Genomic DNA, 19,810 nt, shown 5'->3' with positions numbered 1-19,810 from the left:
CGAATCCTATCCATCTTGACATACTCTCTGTCTCTGAAGATCGTGGGTGAGTACTAGTTCTCAGCAGATAATGCTGGTTCTCTGACTCTCTGCTACAGAGGAAATCCAGCTCGTCGTTCTTCTTTGATCGCACCCATCATGAACTTTCTCATGTTAATTTTTTTAAATAATACATTTTTTATTAATTTTCATAAATATTACTCCCTCCGTTCCCTTATACAAGGCCACAAACTCAAATCATAGGTACCAAGATAAAATTTAATGACTGCTTTGCAAGACAACTTTTTTTTTCGTTAACCGGGATCATTAATATGCCCATTTGCATGCAAGGAAGGAATGAGAAGGAAGTAGCATAGTGCAAGTATTAAACAAGTTGGTAGTATGCGGAAACATCATTAATTTTTGCCTCGATTACTTTAGTGGCCTTGTATAGATACAAAATGTATTCTTCATAGTGGCCTTGTATAAGGGAATAGAGGGAGTATACTGGATAGAAAATTTTCAAAAATAATACACCGTCGGCCCTCTACTGGCCGATTGGACCTAGTCAGCCCACAGCAGGCCGACTGGGCCTAATCAGCCAACAATGGGCCGATAGCTGGCCAGTCGACCACGTGTCGGCCGAGTATTCGCCAGGCCACGTAGCGAGGGGGCGCAAGGGGGGCTGTCGGCGCGGTCTGTCACGGGGCGCCCATGTTTGTAGACCGATCGGTCAGCTGCAGGCCAACACGGTGCGGGTCACACAGCGGCTGGCTCCTTCTCCTTTCTCCTTTCTCCTTCCCTTTCTCCCACTCACCTCGCACAACAGCTCCTCTCTGTTCTTTCGTTCTCCTCTCTCTTGCAAGAAATGCCTCCAATTTCTACACCAAAATGAGCCGGTTTTTTGCGGATTTAGCACCGTGACTGGGTTCTACGTAGTTAGGGGAGCCAAGGGAGACCTCGATCTACTGATGGTGTAGCTCGTGGTGGTCATGGTGAGCATTTTGTTGGAGCTTTTTTTAGCACATTGGTGGAGGTTGTGGTGGCGGTGGAGGTGGTGATGGTGAAGCTGGGGCGGTGTGGTGGAGGTGAAGCTTCGGCAGTTCAGTGGAGTTTTCGGCTCATGTTCCGGTGATTGAAGGCCGCCGTTCGTCGTTCGCTCGCACGCTTCAAGGGTATATTTCAACACTCATTCTATTTTTCGTAGTTGCTCCGGTAGTATTCAATAATATGTTTTGATGTGAAATAAATTAGGTGTGTGATTATTGTTATTTAAATCTGTCAATATTTGCAGTTGCTCCGGCAAATATTCATAACATATTTGTAGGTCTGTGAATATTTGTAGTTGCTCCGTTAATATTATATCACGTATATACATGTCAAATATTTTTTAGTAGTGCAGAATTTTAAGTTGCTGCTTAATACTTGTCTGTCGTTGTTGAAAAAAAACTAGGTGAGCCGAGATGTCTAATGTAGTGAAGTTCATATTTTACTGCGGTCCTGGTACTGTCCAAACAACTGAGATGGGAGCTGATCTGAGTGAATTTACTCACATAGAGGTGCCTATGAGTACAACTCAAACATGGTCTGTCAGTCAATTGAAAGAATGAATTTCAGCAAGTTTAGGGCTTGATATTGAAACACAACTCAAACATGGTCTGTCAGTCAATTGAAAGAATGATTTTCAGCAAGTTTAGGGCTTGATATTGAAACACACACTGTCAGTGTTCATGTATTGTGGACACGGTCAAGTTCAATAATTTGCTTCTATTTGAGGCTAATAGAGTGAGACTCTGAGTGGGTGCGGTGGTTACAAGGTTGTGAACGCAGGGGATGCAATCATGTTTTGCCTTAGTGCTTCCTGTCGTGAAGGAGGTCGCTGCACATGAAGGCGAGGGTGGCTACGATCCTGGGCAGAGCAGTGGTCGATGCAGAACTCTTGCCCTTCGATGATGAAGAACACTTGCCCTTCGACGATGAACAACTCTTGCCCTTCGACGATGCGAACTTTTGCCCTTTAATGATGCAGAACTCTTGCCCTTCGACGATGCAGAACCCGGAAGCAACGACATGAAGATATCGTCTTCATCCTCGCTGTTGTCAGTCCATAAAATGGTAACATGCGGATATTCAGCATATAGAGGAACACCTGATCATACACACCTAATATCCTGTATGCACTGAAGTTAAGGCTTGAATCAAAAGTCAAAACACAACTAACTGGTACTACCTCTGTCTAGGTGAATAAGTCATTCGCGTAGTTCTAGGTCATCGATTTGAAGAACTAAATATGTGTTATATGTCATGAAAAGTATATCGCTAGATTTCTACACGAATGTAGTTTCTAAATATATAATTTTTGTCACATATAATAAATATTTAGATAGTTAAATCGTCGACCTAGAACTACGCGAATGACTTACTCACCGAGACGGAGGTAGTACTACACGTGATTCCCTAAGACAGTTTCTGCTACCACACATCCAGCAGTTAATGCAGATCACTCTTCTTTGATTCAAGAACTTTTTCACTTTCACATGGTGTCTCCATTCCAAGCAAAACATAACAATGATCACTACAGAGATAACTAAGCGTTACTAGGTCTCAACAACTGAAAAGAACTAGTTGTGAGGCAAAAATCAAATATTATGCGGCATACAAAAGTCAAAATGCTAAAACTGTTCCTGCAATATGGAATGAATGCCAAGATATCCCAAATGAACTTACCTACAGCCTAGACCACTAAAACATACAAACTAGTTATAAATGGGGGTAAAACGAACATTCGCCGTGGTACTATATCTGTCGTTAGCTACCTAGATTGGATTATACACCACGGAACAAAACGCCATCCCGTCCCAGGTCGGATGACATCCGCAATCGATCCAGTGGATAGTATATCAAAGGAACGTGAACCTGGAATGGTTCTCACCACACAAAGTATGTGTAGGGTAAAATTACAGAAGATCAGACAGCACATAGCCACCAGGACATACCATAAATAGTAAGCAAGCAAAGTAACTACCAGATCATGACACAAGCTGATACCAGGCGGTAAATTAGCTAATAGTAACGTGCGTAACAGTGGGAGACTTGTCATCAAACAGAATTTGGTACTACAGGATAGGAGGACCTATTCTGGTACATATCATCCTAATTAATCCCCTACTAGTTATAACAAAAATAGTTAGAGCTGCTACTGGTTAAAGAAATACAGCTCTCCACCCTCCCTGGTCGCCGACCATCCAAAAGCTTTCTGAAATTTTCCTTCATATGTCATTTCTGTTTCAGAGAAACAAGAGGAAGGATCGGTATGAAAATAATATAACATCACAATAATTTACCGCCACATTATGCAAGAAAAAATTAAATAAACTAACAAGACAGGTGGCTAGCACAACAATACTCAAATCTTACGTACACTCAGAGATGCGAAACAATGAATGTGCTCCAGCAATATAGCTAGTCCATTTTTTTTAAATGCTACAGTTTCCCATATGTACATGTTTCCAGTTTATAATCTGCATTTATGTACGGCAAATCTGTGATCATACAAGTAAAAATGCCATACAAACAAAAATTATCCACTATTAGCTTGGACTAGCAACTTGCTAATTGTCATATCAAAGGAACCTTTTCAAGGTTTTTATATCTGGATCAAAAAGCATGCATAAAATCCAGCATAACCACATAGAAATTAATAATCCACTAGTGTTATGGAAAAGATATACGACCCACCAAACAAGATTTAAATAAAAAAACGAGTTTTGACAATCTCATAGATAACTTGGGGTTCACAGATCAAAGTAGGCAGTAGGAAAAATTAGACCATATGATTATATTTATGGAATAGTGAGCTAAATTCCAAGCTTGATGGGTTTGTGATATTGTTTCTGGACAAGCAAAATATTGTGGTCAACATGATAACGATGTTATAACTAGGCATCTTCCAACTCTTACTTCATATACATTATGTTGTATAACTTCATAGCTGATAGTTCAGAAAACAATGATACAATGAATGTGAAAGCACCACAACCAAGGGTCCAATATTATGACCACAAATAAAGACTACTCCAGAAAATGATTTCAAATCATTGCACGTAAAGCATTCTCTAATATAACTATACCATAAACCCAACATCTTCGTAATACAGTACCTAAGGGTTCAATGCACACTACATATAATTAATAAAACTTCCTAACCTCGACAAGAGGACAAAAAGGCAAACCTTGCATGATCATCCTTGAGCGTAGGAAATGTGGGAGGCCAGGTCATCATAAAAGGATGGATAGCACCCAAACATTGATCTTTTTCTTCCATGTCATACACTTTAACCAGTCTCTTGTACTTGATATCCAAGTGGAATGCACATCGACCTATCTCCAAGAACACAAACTCGGCATAATCTCCCACGTGGTTTATCTGGAGTGTAGTAGTAGACTTGTCCTCGGCATCACAATTTGACATCGTCGAATGAGCAACCATCTCACGCAAACAAATGTTGTGCACCAACAACCAAGAGTCCCCCTTGTGGAGCCAGATGCAAAGTTGAAGCTTTTTGGCATGGATGAGATACATACCAGAAGCATCATCAGCACGTATCAGCCTGGTGTCTCTATTGCCATACTCCACCCCTTGTGGGAGCTGAATCCTGGAGATACTTGAGGCCGTCAAATCAAAGACAACAATGTCATCATAGGCAGTTGCTATATAAATCTTATTGTCAGCCAGCTCAACATTTGGTTCCCATCGCAAATCAAGTAGTTCGTATGTCTCAAAGGTACGATGCACACGCCACGAAACATCACCATGTCGCAACATATGTATGTGTATTGTAGATTTTGTTGTTTTCATGTGACACTCCACCAACACATACAAGTAGGACAAGACGCCGTCTTCTTCTGTAGAGGTTAGGAGATACTTCCAGACACCAAAGTAGCCGCCATGTAACTGTGGGAGTGGCGGGAGGACGACCGGGACCCTCTCAGGGCATAGCGGGTTGTGCACTACAACTGAATAGTGTGTGCCATCGAACAAGCTGATGAGAACTTTGCCATTCTGGCAGCCTATGATGTCAGATACTGCGCTCTGATAGGTGTCCAAGCATAAGCTTGCCCGGCAGACCATGCCGGGAAGGTCCGTGGGTTGGGGCTGCATCGTGAAGAAGCGTGCAGGCACACTATGGTCCATTCTATCCCCGAGGTAGAAGCCAAGGAGGCGGGGAGGGTGAAGGTTGCGGAAGCAGGAGAGGAACTCGCGGTCGGAGACATGACGGTACCAACGCCTGGAAACAACAGCGGCGCGGACGAGGGTGGTGGGGAAGTCGATGCGGAGGATGATCTCCCTAAGGAGGTTGTCATCGTCCAGCACCTCGGAGATGGCATCCACGGCATCTGTCAATGCTTGGGCATGCTGCAATGACTCCTCATCCACATCCGCACATGGTTTCTTCTCAGGATCGGCCCTGGAAAATCGACAACAGCAAACAAGTGCAGCGCAGAATCAATGGATTGGGCAAATTTCTTCAATGGGATCGGATCAGTCATCTACAGTCTATACAGCAGGACGAAACAAATTGGTGCGAGAGAATGGGAAGTCTCACCGTTGGGGAATCACATTCGGAGCATCCATCGAGCATGGACTATCTTACTTCCGCTGCCGCAGCAAGCAAATCTAGTTAGGGTTTAGTTTGGGAGAAAAAGCTCATCTAGGGTTCAATCCCGCGACAAGAGGAGAGAGCACGGGAAGCTGATGCATCGCCTTCCTTTCTGATGACAACCAAGGCCCATCCCAGTCCGGCCCAACTGGACATTAGATCAGTACAAAAATGGACAGGACAAAAAGCCCACCATAACCGTCATTGGACAGCTCCTTCCCTGCCTTTCCTATAAAAAGAATACTCCTCCCCTAGTAATACAATTACTGGCGTGTAAAATAACACGTACACCATCATGTCTTTAACTACAGTGACAACCAAAAGCAGTAAAGCACGATGAAGAACATAAATGAACTTGCCATTCATTTTTTTTAAAGGAATATGAACATATAGATATTCAAGTAGCAGAATGGTTCGCTGACACAATGCAAGTTCTCCCTCCCGTCCTTTTTAGTTCGCATCTAAGATTCGTCTGAAGTCAAACGTTGTAAACTTTGACCAAGTGTATAGAAAAAATACTAACATTCTAAATGTTAAATCAACAACATCCTTCGCTGCCGTGCCGCTCCCTGGCGGTACCACGGCGTCAAACCCTAGCCGCAAGAGGACGGCGTGATCCACGCTTGCCCTGGAGCCGCTGCCGCCGGCGTTGGCCGCTGTGGCGGCGGGCCCCTGCCTCAAAGACGCTAGTGCTAGGTACTCGAGGCGGCGGCCTGGAAGACGTCGCGGTGGCGCTCTTGTCAGCACGGCTGCGGACGGCGCTCCACTTCGGCTGCGTGGGCAGCAACGAGGACACCGGTTGATGGGTGTCTTGCTAGCTCGTGTTGGCTTCAGGTGCATCTTGGCGTCTCATTGGGAGTCTAGATGAGATCCAGCAGCCTCGAGGAGTTTAGGCAGGAACGGCCTGATGGAGGGTGTGGCAGAAACGTGCGGTTTGTACGCGCGTGATGGCGGGAGCGCCCTGGCTTTGGCAGCTTGCGCCTGCTGGTCTGATGGCCTCCCTTTGGTGGGCTCAGCCCCGGAGTGGGATTGCGCTGAGCACATGCACCAGCGTCCAATCATATGATGCTCGACGTACATCAACTGTGATGAGGTGCGGTTGTGGTTTATCTCGAGGCTTTGTGCTGGATCGAGTGTTTCTCGACATCTAGATCCAGGGGCTTCGGATGGTGCGGCAGCCTTATCGCTTGCATGCGGTTGTGCAATCCTAATCTGGTGGTTCCAAGCAGGCGTGATGCGAAGCTCTGTTTTTTCTTGACACTATGGGACATGTTGGGCTCTCGATTTCTATGGTGTAGAAAGCTATGAGAGGATCGTGGTGGCTGAGATTGGAAGATCAGTTAGATGGCGGGGCCTTTCCAGCGATGGAGTCAGCCAGATGTTTGATAACTCTCAGCAGCAGCAGTGTCAATTGGGGGCGGCAACACTGGAGAAATTCGTTTTGGTTGTGCTTCTTAGACGCCGAGCCGGGACATTCACGGTGAAAACCTATGGTCTGGCCTTCATTGGTTGGGCCTGGCAATTGCCTTGTGGACGGTATTGTTTTGATAGTTCGGATTTCTCCAGGCTGAAAAGCAAAGATCTTGAATCGGGCAACGACGGTGCTTGTGCTATATTTCCTTTTTGGAGGCATTATTTTTTTAAACCTTCTATGTTTTCTAGGTGTTGTATTTGGTGGTGGTTTGTGTGTGGCTGCTGAGAGGAATTGATCACTATGGCAGGACCTTTGTTTTTTCGTTTCTTCTTCTTCGTTTTTCCTTTGGCTGTGTGCATCCTGGATGTCCTTGCGACATCTTGTAGGTTCAGAAGCTTTGTCTAATTGGTATCTTCGCGATATTAATATATTTTCCTTTAAAAATAGCAATTTAGAAAGGATCGGAGGGAGAACTTTACGAAGTTTGACTTCAGAATTTTTTTATATGCAAAGTAAAAAGGACCGGAGGGAGAAAGGACTACTTGTTGATCTGTTACATAGAATCCTAGTACAATACAACTTTCCCACAAAAATGTCTACTAAAAAATTGTCCCTAGCCTAAGATTTTTCTTTGACACAGGAAAATGGATGCTACAAATAATTTTGCCTTATGCGGCAACCAGGACTCATGGCGCCATGCTCTGATTGATTGTTCTATGCCCAGATCCGTTTGGCCACTCTCGAAAGATAATGTCGTTGAGCACATGATTGAAACTAGGAATTGTATGCCATACATTGGTTGTTTTTTTGATGAGCTCGACATGTGGATTTCACAATAGTTTGTTTGGCACTTTGTCCAATTCAGACGGCTCGCCATAAGGCTGTCCACGAAAACATTTTTCTGCCACCAATGTCCAATAATTAATATGTTTATCAATAGTTTCATAGATGGCCTCGATCAGATGACTAAGAAGGATTTGAAGCCTACGGTGGTCGTGCGTGAGCGAGGTCACCTACCATGGTCACCCCCGCCTCATGGCTATCTGAGAATCAACATCGACGGTGGAGTCAACAAAGAAGGAGGCTTTGGCGTTGTGGCTATTGTGATCATCGTGGAAGTTTCAAGGGTTCTTCTTCCATTACACTAAATGGAATCACTGATGTAGCAACTAGCAATTCTAGAGACTTGGCTTGCAGGGAGGCTCAAGCACCGGCAACACAATCATAAATATGGGTGTTGAGCCTTTGGTAAATTGATCCGTAAAACAAACAAAACATTTTTATATGCTTAATATCTGTGAAAGATAGCTAGGTTAGCTAGGTCACTCCTTTGGATAACAAATGACAAACCCTCCATGCAAGATCAATTGAGCTTCTAGGGCTACGCGACATGAGAGAAGCTGCCGACATGAAAAACAATTATAGAACCCCTGCCATATCTCGGCACCATGTCAGCGTCTACCGATCCATCACCACATATGAGCCATCACTGCACAAGCGCACCCAGCCGACCTTGGGCGCAATCCACTTGGGACCAGCAACATTTGTTATCTGACCTGTAAGCACGATAACTGGTACATCCAGCCGCCTCTGTATATCTTGTGAGGGACGCTCATTCTAGATTTTATTTTCTATTTCTTGTAGGAGTTTACTCGTTTTACATGGGTTTTTTCTGAGTCTTTTGGCTTTTGAGTCTTTGTCCGGGTTTTCCTAGATATGGAAGAAAATACCAAAACAAATTGCGTTGAAAAAAGATTTGGAGGCACGGTTTCTTTTTAGAGAAAGGAACAAAATTTTGTTCCCACATGAAACATAGATTTGCTTCTCGTGGAGGCACGTATTTGCTTCCGCGTTGTGCTTCTCAGAAAGGCCAAAAAATAGGCTTTCACGAGAAATGCAAATATTTTCCTTTTGTGAACACACATATTTGCTTCCACAAGAAGCAAAGCTGAGCTTCTTAGAAAGTGAAAAAAACATGCTTCGATGAGCAGCACATATTTGCTTCTCATGAACACACATAGTTGCTTCTTATGGAGCACATATTTGCTACCATGACACAGTTGTGCTTCTCGAAAAGGAAAAATCAATGAACCGACGAGAATCGCAGATTTGCTTCTCATGTAGGCACACACTTGCTTTTGTCAAAAGCACAGTTAGTCTCCGGTTTTTTCTTTATTTTTTTTCATCATTCGTTTTCTTTCGGTTGCTGGTTTTTACTCGTTTATTTTTATTTTTATTGTTTTCCATATTTTTTCCGTCTCTAATAGTTTTTCGTGTTTTCGTGAAAAAAATCATCCGAATATATTAACATGTGATCTAGTTTTAAAGATCTGAACACAAAAGGAAATCCAATGGTGAAAATGGATTAAAATTTGGCACATAGTGCAAGTGGTAAAATGTTTTGAGTAAACGAATCTAGAAACCAAAAACTCTTAGGTTAAAATGAGTGACACACGTAGAATGCATCATTTGTCAGCGTTTAAGAAGGTAAGGTGACCTATGTAAAGAGTAATTTGGAGGGGCGAGGGAATAAGCAGCAGCAACAAACGTTAGAAGCCCATGTTGACACGTGCGTGTCTGAAGGCTTTGTGGCTTTTTTGTGCATATTCCAATTGCTTGAAGACCTTTTTTCTGAGTTTTTTCTGCCTTTCTTCGGTATAAATAATCACATGCTTCATCAAGCTATGGCTTAATTTAAATCAGCTCATTTGTCAATTGTTTGTCTTGTTTCTAGCAAGCTTTGCCCAAATTTAAATTTACCTTTCTTGAGTTTTTTGAAGGCTTGCAATGAGTGCTCCAATAAAATGTGTTTTTGCATAAAGGAAAAATTCTTTCTATTCTTTCACAGAGGCTTGCAATGAGTCCTCCAAAAAAAGTTTGCCATCTTTTGCATATCTTAAGTTTGCCATGGCAAAGTTCGCTATGTTTTTGAACATATTAAATTGCCATAGCAAGTTTGCTATGTTTTTAAATAAAAAAGTTCCATAGCAAAATCACATGAATTTTTTCATAGAGAGCATTTACACATGTGAAAAAGGGCACATGGTAAAATTAGGAGGTTTGTTCTTTAAAACACAAAATATAGGATGACAAATTTAGCAACAATGGGCACGTGGAAAATTCAATAATTCCTAAAAAATTACCATGGTATAGCCATGAATTACAAAAAACAGTTATACTAATTTTATCGTGTGAGGAAATAACATGGTAAAAGGGTCATAAGTTTTGCCATGGGTAAGCAAAGATAGAAGATAAAAAATTGCCATGTTGTCAAAACAAAAAATGTAAAAATTGCCATGGGAACATTGTTTGGATAGGTAGGCAAAGAGACACAATAAATGGTGTCGTCATGGCAAAATAACTTTCTAGTTGCTATGGCAATCACACCTGTTAAATTAACCAAAAAAACTAAATACATGGCAAAAAAGCTTGTAGTTGCAATGGCAACACATCTAAAATTTACATTGCAAACACAACATTCATTTAGTTCCATGGAACACACATCTATAAATTTGCATGGCAAAAACACAAACATTATTTTAGTTCCATCAGCTTCTAGTTGCCATGGCAACACGTCATAAATATGGCAAAACACAACATTCTTTTACTTCCATTGCAACATATCATGGCAAAACTACAAAAGATTGCACTGATATGAGAATCACAAAAAAAATGTTTTACATTCCTGGGGTAATCACATTGAAATTGAAGAGATAAACTAACAAAAATGAAGAAACAAAGGTTGAGCAAAGGTGCTACCTGCAAATGGATGTAGCCATCACAAGGGAATTGTGCAGTGCGCCGCCGTAATGATTGAGATCGAGCTGGGTGCCGGTCCTCGACCTCCTTTGTTGTTGTCTAATTCTACCCAAATGAACCTACAATAGCTGCTGCAGATGTGCTCAGGTCAGACCCCGGCGGGAGACAGATGGGAGATCGCGTTCATGACAAACGCGTCGGGAAGCGGCAGATGCGCGGAGGTCGTCGTCGTCACCTCTGGCATCGTCGATGCAGAGCCTTCCCCCATTCTTCAGTTGCCCAGAGCCTCTTGTCGGATCACGTGACGGCGGCGGGGCACAGCGGCGTCCTCCCCGTCTCCGCGCAGCGCCAACCACAACTCGGCCGCCATAGTCTGCTCCACGTCACCCACCAATGCTTGTCCACCACGACCGCCGCCGCGCGCGGCGGCCGCCGAAGGCCACTCTGCCTCGCCCAACACCAATCCACCATAGGCCACTCAGACTCGCCGCCCCTACGTTGCCATCGCACGGTGTTGTGCGGCCGCGTCGCCGGAGTTTTGAGGGCCACATCACAGCTGGGCACGCGACGCCGGCAGGGTGTTGGGGTTGCCGCTTGCCGGTGGGTGTGGATGCGCGCGTCACTGGGGCATGGTGCCGGAGCGCATCGGCGTTGCCGGGAATGCTGCGCTAGGCGGCGGAGGGGAAAGGGGATGAGACGGAGAGAGTGAACTGGCGGTGGGGTAAAAGGAAAGGGATACGAGGAGCGTGCGGTCGAGGGTGTTCGGGGATGACGCCTGTTTTTCCGAACGGGGACAAGATGTGACGTGGAGCCCCTAGTTTCTTGAAGATCTGTGCAAAAAATCAAACGGCGCTGAGCGCGTTCGGGATGAGACGATAGAATACTGGTCGTTGGGAGTTATCATTTCCGTTTATTTTCCATGTCACGTAACTAGAAATATAAGTTCTCAACATTACATGGTAATATACGTACGTCATCTGGCATCTTACATGAGTAAAAATGATTTTACGCAGTGCAGGCACCAACACTATTATGAAATTTACACTAAAAAAACACTATTATGAAATTAGCTTGAGGTAGAACTAGGATAGAATGCGAGGTAATGCCCATTGAATGGGAGGTAATGGCGGCGGCCGCGGCTTTACTGCTGGATCGCTGGTCCGTGCGGCTGGATGCTCCACGCAGCAATGGTCCTTGGGCCTAGTTGCTTGGGTGGCTGTCCAGAATAAAAAGGAAACATGTCCCTAAAAAGAGAATAGAAAAAAATAATGGGGCTTCAATACCTACCTTATTAGTCCAAGGACCGATGAGCCAAATAACGCCTGCACTCCTACGGTCCTACTTCCTCCTCAACCGCGCTGCCAAAGCAATGGATATGAAATCTCAGGCTATAGGGGATCTTTCGATGCCCGAGTAAGTTGTCGCCTAAAATCACTCACCAATGCCCTAGTTGGCATCGAGGAGCCTGTGATGACCTCAACATCACGATGCAGCTTCTGCAAGGCCTCGACAAACGCCTAGATACCATTGGCATTGTCTTCAGCAACGCCGTCCCTCTCCCTTCCCTCTGATGTCGTGATGTCTCAGCTCAACCTCGCAAAGGAGACAATGGCGCTATCCACTACCTAAGAGAGAGTGTTAGCCATCACAATAATTAATCGTGGTATTTTTGGCTCTGGCTCGTGTAGCCGCTCCTCTGGCCATGTTGCTGTCCGCGCTAGCCATTGGTCCAGTGGCTATAAGAATAATCAAACAGATTGTGGTCCCACAGGCCGCGGCGTCCATGATCCTCAAGGCAGTGAATCTAGCGGCCGCGGACGTGGACAAGGACAAGAAGGAAACACATTGGCGAGCATGGGCCAAATGATCACTCCAAAATCTCAGTGCTTCTTTGAATTTTGGTTATTCAACCAAGCACATCTTGCTCGACAAGTTAGGTGGCTCCTTTCATCTCCAAACAACCTGCGTGCTCAGGTTTTGAAAGTTAAAGTATCCGCATGGTCAGCTTCAGTACATGGAACATGTCAGTTTCTGACCGGGTGTGTGTGGCCTAGAACGAGATAATACATTTCATGTGTTTTTCTGGTGTCCGAGGGCGGTCACTCTATGGCAAGCCATGGCGCGGGTATGTTTCCGTTCTCTTATCCGCGCATCGTTTCTTGTAGAAAATCACTCAATGTTTTGTGCTAGAGGCATAACGGCAGTTTCGTATGTTGTTGCATAGGAAATGTGCGACTTTCCCTCTAGTCGTGGACTGTATAGTTTTCACTCCCTAGAAGTCGATGTGCACCTTCAATTGTCAAAACCCCGTCCATGTCAGTTCAAATATGAGTTGGGCACATCTCTCTCGTTGGGTAGTTCGGACAGGGCGTCAGCGTGAAAATTCCACATCCATGGCAATGGAAGTTTCACATCTCATTGGTAGAGTAGCTGTGGGGTGCAAGAAATGAAAACTACACATTCACGGATAGTATGAAAACTGCACATCCACTACCTGGCAGTTTTAGTAAAAATGAACCTTCTGAAAGCACAGAACTGATCAGACGTCCCACTGACTTCCCCCATTCAAAGTGAAAAAGGACAACACTGGAAAACGGAAAACTAGTAGCCAATCAAACAGGATTGCGTAAAATTTAATTAGCACTTCCAGTTTTTCTAGATAGTCAAACGATACAATGTTGGACAGAATAAGAACACATTAGTTAGCTGAAACACTTTCAGCAGCTGTGGGCTCATGGTTCATAAGCTTCTGTGCTTCATATGCTTTCTTGGCCTGCTCACTATATTTTATCAACAGCTTTTTTTTGGAAGTCCGAACACCATGAGCTTTCACAATTTCTCTAGAAAGTTCCAAGCAAGCATCCTTAACTAGCTTAACTTTATATTTATCTGCATCCTTCACCAACCTTGATACCTCGTCTACTGAAATGATCTGACATAGAGAAAATTTGAACGTTAAAAAAAGAGACAAATTTCCAAGAAATGCACAGCTGCAGCTAGCAACACACATTCACAAAATAGTACATATAATTTACCTCGCAAGAATTGTCAGCTTCTTCAGGGCACCATATCTTCTTCAGAGCTGTTGCAATTTTCAGTGAGCCCCAACCCTCGGTGTCAATGCCAGAGACCACCTTAATTACAGCAGCTAAAAAGTCCAATTCTTCAGATTTCTCTTCCTCAAGAGAATCACACTCAAACAATGCGCAAGACGTTAAAATAATTGGCTGATCGAGCTGGATGCAAAAAAGGATTGTTTCATCACTAAAGCAAAGATGCAAACGATAATTTTTCTATAGAAGTTGCGTCAAAAATGAAGGATTCTAAATGCACAGCAAACAAGCTCTAATGCAGTGTAACACTAAATGACAGGAAGCTATGAGGCAAGAAAGGCATGGCAACTAATTAACTCACCATCTCAGGGTTAACATAATCACAATCATAACGACTCAACAGCTTTTTCAGTCCTTGACTCATCGGGAGGCGGTCATCTTCAGTCAGACCTGATTTTTCTCTAGGCACCAACCTTGGCATCCAAATCTGTATGCCCCACATTAACTCCATCACACGCAGGTTATTTTCTGAAAAAAGACAGCAAAAATGGTGATCAAATTTGTTCAGAAATATAAGCAAACCAGGAGCTTATACTAACCAGATTTTCTTCAATGATTTTTTTATATTCCGGCTTTCCAACAGCCATTCTCTGCCCAGGGAAGTGGCACTTCATGATCATCTCAGTAAGACTTTCATTAACACCGGTCTTTTGATTAATGGCGCTGGACTTGTCCTCAAAAGTTTGAAAGTTTCTCAGCCGAACAACCTGATAAACAAATAACAAGGATGAGCATGTTCAGGGGCGAGAAGAAAGAATTAATAACTTATCAAGACATGACTCTCAGTTCAAGTCTCTTCTTCATCAAATGCTCCTGTAGTTCTGGTTAATTTGTGTTCTACTAATATAATGCAATATTCTTTTACCACAGATTACAGTCTTACTCTTCAGTACGTAGTACTAGCATATCAAGTATGAATCATGCTAGCTAGCAGTTACATTTCAATTTGGTGCATATTAACTAATACCCCCACGTTAGGTTAAGCTGCTTGCATTAATTCAATAAAAATCTCGTTACACCCACGGTGGCCATTTAGCAAAAAATTGTTTTTGGGTGTCCATTCATTCACGAACAGGCTACATGCTTTACAAACTTGTGTTAGCTCTTATCCAGACGGCAATGAATAGCGTGTGTATGTTCTCCTCGGAGCAAGAAAAATAAAATAAACAGATAAACACGAAATAATGATTGGTGCAACATACTAGTACTACTAGAATTTATTTGGCATGGAGCAACATAAGGAAATGGCATCCAGAAGAATGGAACCGAAGGAAAGAAGAGGGGCACTGACACTCTTTGCCGTCCCAATCAGAATGAAGTGAGTCCATATTTCCTGGAGGAGACAAGCGAAAAACAGAAAATAAGGTACTTCACATAGATGGCAAGAGAAAGCAAGAACATCAATAACCAAGGAAGAATATAGTACCTCCAGGGCATTTGGTTTTTCAATGACCCCTGCGCGAAAACTGAAAATTGCGAAGCCTGAGGGCGTCTCGAACAGCAGCAGCATCAAAGCAGGATCTACAAACCAGAAGTAAATAAAGGTTAAACAACCATGATAACCAAGAAAAACGTACTCGTATAGAATTCAGATATCAAGCGTGAAGCCATCCCATGGGGCTGTTATACCGTATAGGTATAGGCGTATAGGTGGGCAACTAGGAATACCAACTAGATTGAGTGCCCGTCTTACATGCCATTTTCCAATTTGGATCTGGCCGCTCGAGACTACCATCTACAAGCCCTCAAACCCTAGGTATTGTACAAACGTTGTAGTTGATGCACTCAGCTGTTGGGGCCATGGGAGGCGCCTGAGAGAGGATGGGAGAAACAACGATTCCCAGCGGGTGGGCCAAAATCACAAAAATCACCAGTATCCACACTGCCTAAACATCATCTAACCACGCCTCCGAACATAGACTAACTTGACGAGGATGAATCTGTGGTCCCGGACCCAAATTGGGTGAAGGCGGAAAACGCGCCCCAAATCTCACCCAGACCCAGAGAGCATCACCCATCATGGAGGAAGAACGTAGTTTTTTGGCTATGGCCGGCGGAGGAGGAGCATGGAGATCGAAGCCCCGTGGCCGCTTCGTCGCCGGAGAACGGCCGGACCCGATACGCTGGTCCATCGATGGAGGGAGGCGGTGATATGCCCTAGTTGCGGCTTCAGGTTTGCGGCCACGCTTGCCCACGAAACTGTCGTTTGGGCACTTGAGGAAAAACAAAACAGATCTACGGTTGGATGAGAAGCACATATCTTGAAGCAGAGGAGGAAGGCACCTCAGCCACAAGGACTCGTCCAATTTTTATTTTTTTCCAAGAAAACTTCCAATCTATTCATCATCAATCACGATAGTACAACGAATGCAAGAAACAATAAAAATTACTTACAAATCCATTGATATCTAGTGACGACTACGAGCACTGAAGCGAGCCGATCGTCCCTCCCTCCTTGTAGCCGGGCAAAACTTGTTGCAATAGACAATCCGGAAGTCGTCATGCTAAGACCCTATAGGACCAACGCACCAGAACAGCAACCACCGTCATTGAAGAGAAGTTTAGATTGAAAGGATCCAACATGCAGACACACGAATAGACATGAAAAAAGACCGGATCTACGTCGATCCACCAAAGACAAACACCAACCAAATCCCGCGAGATCCTGAAGACAAATTTCCACATGCCCTCCGATGACGCTAGAAGCACCACCGAAACGGGGGCTAGGCAGGAAGAATTTTATTCTGTCTTTAGAGAGTTGTCGCCGCCGCATCTCTTCAAACATGACAAAAATCCTAAGAAAGCTCAAAAACGCATCTAAAAACGAAGCTCTCCTACCATCAAGGACCGAGATCCACCACACCTCTATGGTTGTAAGGCCATAGGAGATGAGGTAGACCGGCGCCGGCACTGAAGGGAGGTAGGAGGAACCCTAGCCGCAGCTGGGAACGGGGGTTCTTTCCCTTGCGGCTGGGAACCCTTATGCCCATGGACTCGTCCACTTGTTTGGGGATAAAAATGATAAAACGGCGGTCAAGCAAATCAAAAAAAAAAATTGAAACGGAGGCAAAGATTGCCTCATCTATTAATTATGCAGAAGAGAATTGCCCAGTTAATTACGGAAAACTGGACAAAAACCAAAACAACAAGGGCCAAGCCCACACCCATAGACTGAAACACACAGGGTAAAGCCCACCCTAATCGACGACAAGTCGAGCTGCGGCCAGACAACGCACCTCCGACTCCGACGGAGAACTTAGAAGAACAAAACCAGGCACGGTTGGCTCCACGGAAGATCACCGAACGGGTCAGCTGCAGCCAGTCATGGTACACCACAGGGCCCCGCCACCGCAGCTTCGACTCCACAGCAACAAATGAACCGAGGCAATACCACGGACACGCCGAAGAAGAGCCGACTACCACAACCATTGCCGTGTCACCAACATCGCTCCCACCATCATCGTTGCCACAGAAGCCTGGACGCCACAACCACCGCAAACCACAGGTCCCGCTTGCCGACGCCGAGCTATGAGACGAAGCCCCCAAGAGGGAAACGACACACCAAAGTGCCGCCATCGTCCGCTCAGAAGATCATGGGTTTCCCCTGGAGGGGCCTAGATGGCCGGATCCGTGCGAGCAGGGTGTGGCAGCAAAGCAGCTACCCCTCCAAGGAGGTCAATGACGGCTACGGCCACCGCCATAGCTGGTCACGACACAAAGCCGAGACAAGGTCTGCACCCAAGCTCCACACCACATCGGTTCACTCTGTGCGTTCGGTTTATTCGGTTTGCATAGTTCGGTTTATACGGTTTTCCGGTTTGTATGGTATTAATACTTCGGTTTATACGGTATGAAATTAAAATACGCTTCGGTTCGGTATATACCAAATTATTTCGGTATGGTTTCGGTATATACCATAATAACCAAAGTTGACGCGAATTTGAAAATGACATACTATATTTTACAAATTTATAATTCAAAACATACACTCTTTTGATACAAATGGTATATAACTTTATATAAGTATATATGCATGCCTCAATTCATGCCTTGAAAGGTTATGGACGTGATTAGCATTTTTGCAAGAGAAAAAATACTACATTACAGGAAGAAAGGGATGTTCTTTGCAGGAAATTTTACTCGTATACAAGAAAAATGACTACTTGTATCGTTGTTTGCCTCAAGAAATACAAATATATTTTCATTTCGGTTTATTTGGTTAACCATTCGGTTTTTCGGTATATACCATAAAAACCGAAATTCAAAATGGTATCAAAAGGTCATACCGTATCGAAACCAGAAACCATAAAAACAATAATTTCAGTTCGATTCGGTTTATTTTGTGTATGGTTTTTCGGTTCGGTTTTAAAATGCACAGAGTGAACCTCGGTCGCACATCATTTCTGCATCGACTTCAGCAAGTCCACCAGCACCACCAACAAACCAGCCCGTGGACGAAGAGACCGCAGCCGCCGCACGCAACCGCACCTCGCGGAGACCAACAACGGCCAAACATCGGCGCGAGAAGCCAGATCCAACAAAGGCCAACCAAGAACAGAGCCACCAGACGCGGCACAACCACCACGCCCTGCCGAGCACCATGCCGGCAAAGAACGAAGGTGCGCCGCCCGAGGCCGCGAACCACCATGATCCCCGGCCGCAGCCCAGCATCAAACACTCATCACGCGCACCACACACGCGCCACAGCATCTGCCCGAGACCAGATCTAATTCGCGTCGCCCATGGGCCTCCAAGCCGCGCCAAAAGCGCTACCCGGGCCCTCTGCACGCCCGCGATGTCCACCCTAGCAGATCGAAGGTGGCTCCATCCCACGCAGCCTCGTGACGCCAGGATGGCGCCAACGCCACCGGAGGCCTCCTTGCCACTTCAGACCTACGCCGACCAGCGCGACAACCAAATCGCCGCCCGCATCTCGCCCCCACCGCCCGGCCACGCCCGAGCCACAGCTCCACGCGCGTTCGCGCCCGCCGAACGCCCGCGCCACCCCAGGCCTTGGCGAGCCCAACGCTGCACCGCCGGATCCGCGCCAGCCGGCGCCGAAGCCGCCCCCGCGCGCCCGTTAGAGCCTGACGAGCCCGCACGCCAGATCCGCCCTAGCGCCGTCCTGGGATATGCCCCGCCGCCACCCTCCCTGGAGCCTGACCAGGCTTCGTCAGCGGGCTCCTCAAGCGGCGGTGAGGTGAGGGGAGGAGGAGGGGGGAAGGCGGCTACGCCGGTGTGGGGGGGGTCCCCCTGTGATGCCCTGGAGAGGCGACGTGGGGAAAGGGGAAAAATGCAGAGACAAAGCATCATCCATCCGAGGTCAATGATGAATTCTAAAACTCTACTCTCATTGTTTTGCAGATCCATCTATCCATTCATGGAACCATGGAAGGAAAAGGGAAAAAGAAACGCATGGAGAAATTAGGAAAGAATCAAGACCATCATGCAAGGGAGGGGCTAGATAAAATCAAATCAAATCAAACCAAAATGTTCAAGGACGGATGCATAAATAGGTGTGGAGATTACAAGGAAGGAAGGACGAGGATGAATTACCGACATGGACTGGATCGAAGGGAGGATGGATGAACTCAACTCCTTGCCCAAGTCCCGCCCCCTCTCCTCACACATGGACCCCGCATGTTGATGGATGACTATTGCTAGTACATATGGAGATGGTCTTTGAAGGAATCATGGTGTAGAGAAAAGAAGGACGAGGCCATGGTGCCATGGATCAGTGAGGTGGCACAAGCCAAACAATTGATGGCTGGTTGGTTTTTTCTTGAGTCAAATGATGGCTGGCTGGTGGGCATCCCTAGCAGGGGCGAATCTACAATGTGGATAGGGTGGGCCACGCCCCTTGTTTTCTACCACCAGAATACTCT

General features: G+C 45.3%; 2 protein-coding genes across 3 annotated transcripts; both read right to left on the bottom strand.

Moving 5' to 3' along the window:
• Positions 1-3,091: 3,091 nt before the first annotated feature.
• LOC123133108 (uncharacterized) lies at positions 3,092-5,708 on the bottom strand. The gene is made up of 3 exons (XM_044552650.1): positions 5,586-5,708; positions 4,212-5,447; positions 3,092-3,261 (listed from the first exon to the last, which is right to left on the bottom strand). Exons 1-3 carry the CDS (start codon positions 5,612-5,614, stop codon positions 3,249-3,251), a joined length of 1,278 nt encoding a protein of 425 aa, XP_044408585.1. The 5' UTR covers positions 5,615-5,708; the 3' UTR covers positions 3,092-3,248.
• A 7,727-nt stretch (positions 5,709-13,435) lies between these two features.
• Positions 13,436-16,100, bottom strand: LOC123133107 (probable nucleolar protein 5-1). Of its 2 annotated transcripts, none has more exons than XM_044552648.1 (7): positions 15,940-16,100; positions 15,352-15,446; positions 15,217-15,258; positions 14,465-14,632; positions 14,227-14,393; positions 13,848-14,048; positions 13,436-13,744 (listed from the first exon to the last, which is right to left on the bottom strand). In XM_044552648.1, the coding sequence occupies exons 5-7, from the start codon at positions 14,374-14,376 to the stop codon at positions 13,511-13,513; spliced, it is 585 nt and encodes a 194-aa protein (XP_044408583.1). In that variant the 5' UTR covers positions 14,377-14,393; positions 14,465-14,632; positions 15,217-15,258; positions 15,352-15,446; positions 15,940-16,100; the 3' UTR covers positions 13,436-13,510. Both variants share the same exon structure in this region, with proteins under 2 accessions (XP_044408583.1, XP_044408584.1).
• Positions 16,101-19,810: the final 3,710 nt, after the last annotated feature.

Source organism: Triticum aestivum, chromosome 6B, assembly GCF_018294505.1.
Source record: "Triticum aestivum cultivar Chinese Spring chromosome 6B, IWGSC CS RefSeq v2.1, whole genome shotgun sequence".
Taxonomy (NCBI): Eukaryota; Viridiplantae; Streptophyta; class Magnoliopsida; order Poales; family Poaceae; genus Triticum; species Triticum aestivum.
The sequence above is the reverse complement of the archived record's forward strand: the minus strand, read 5'-3'. Positions and strand labels throughout refer to the sequence as shown.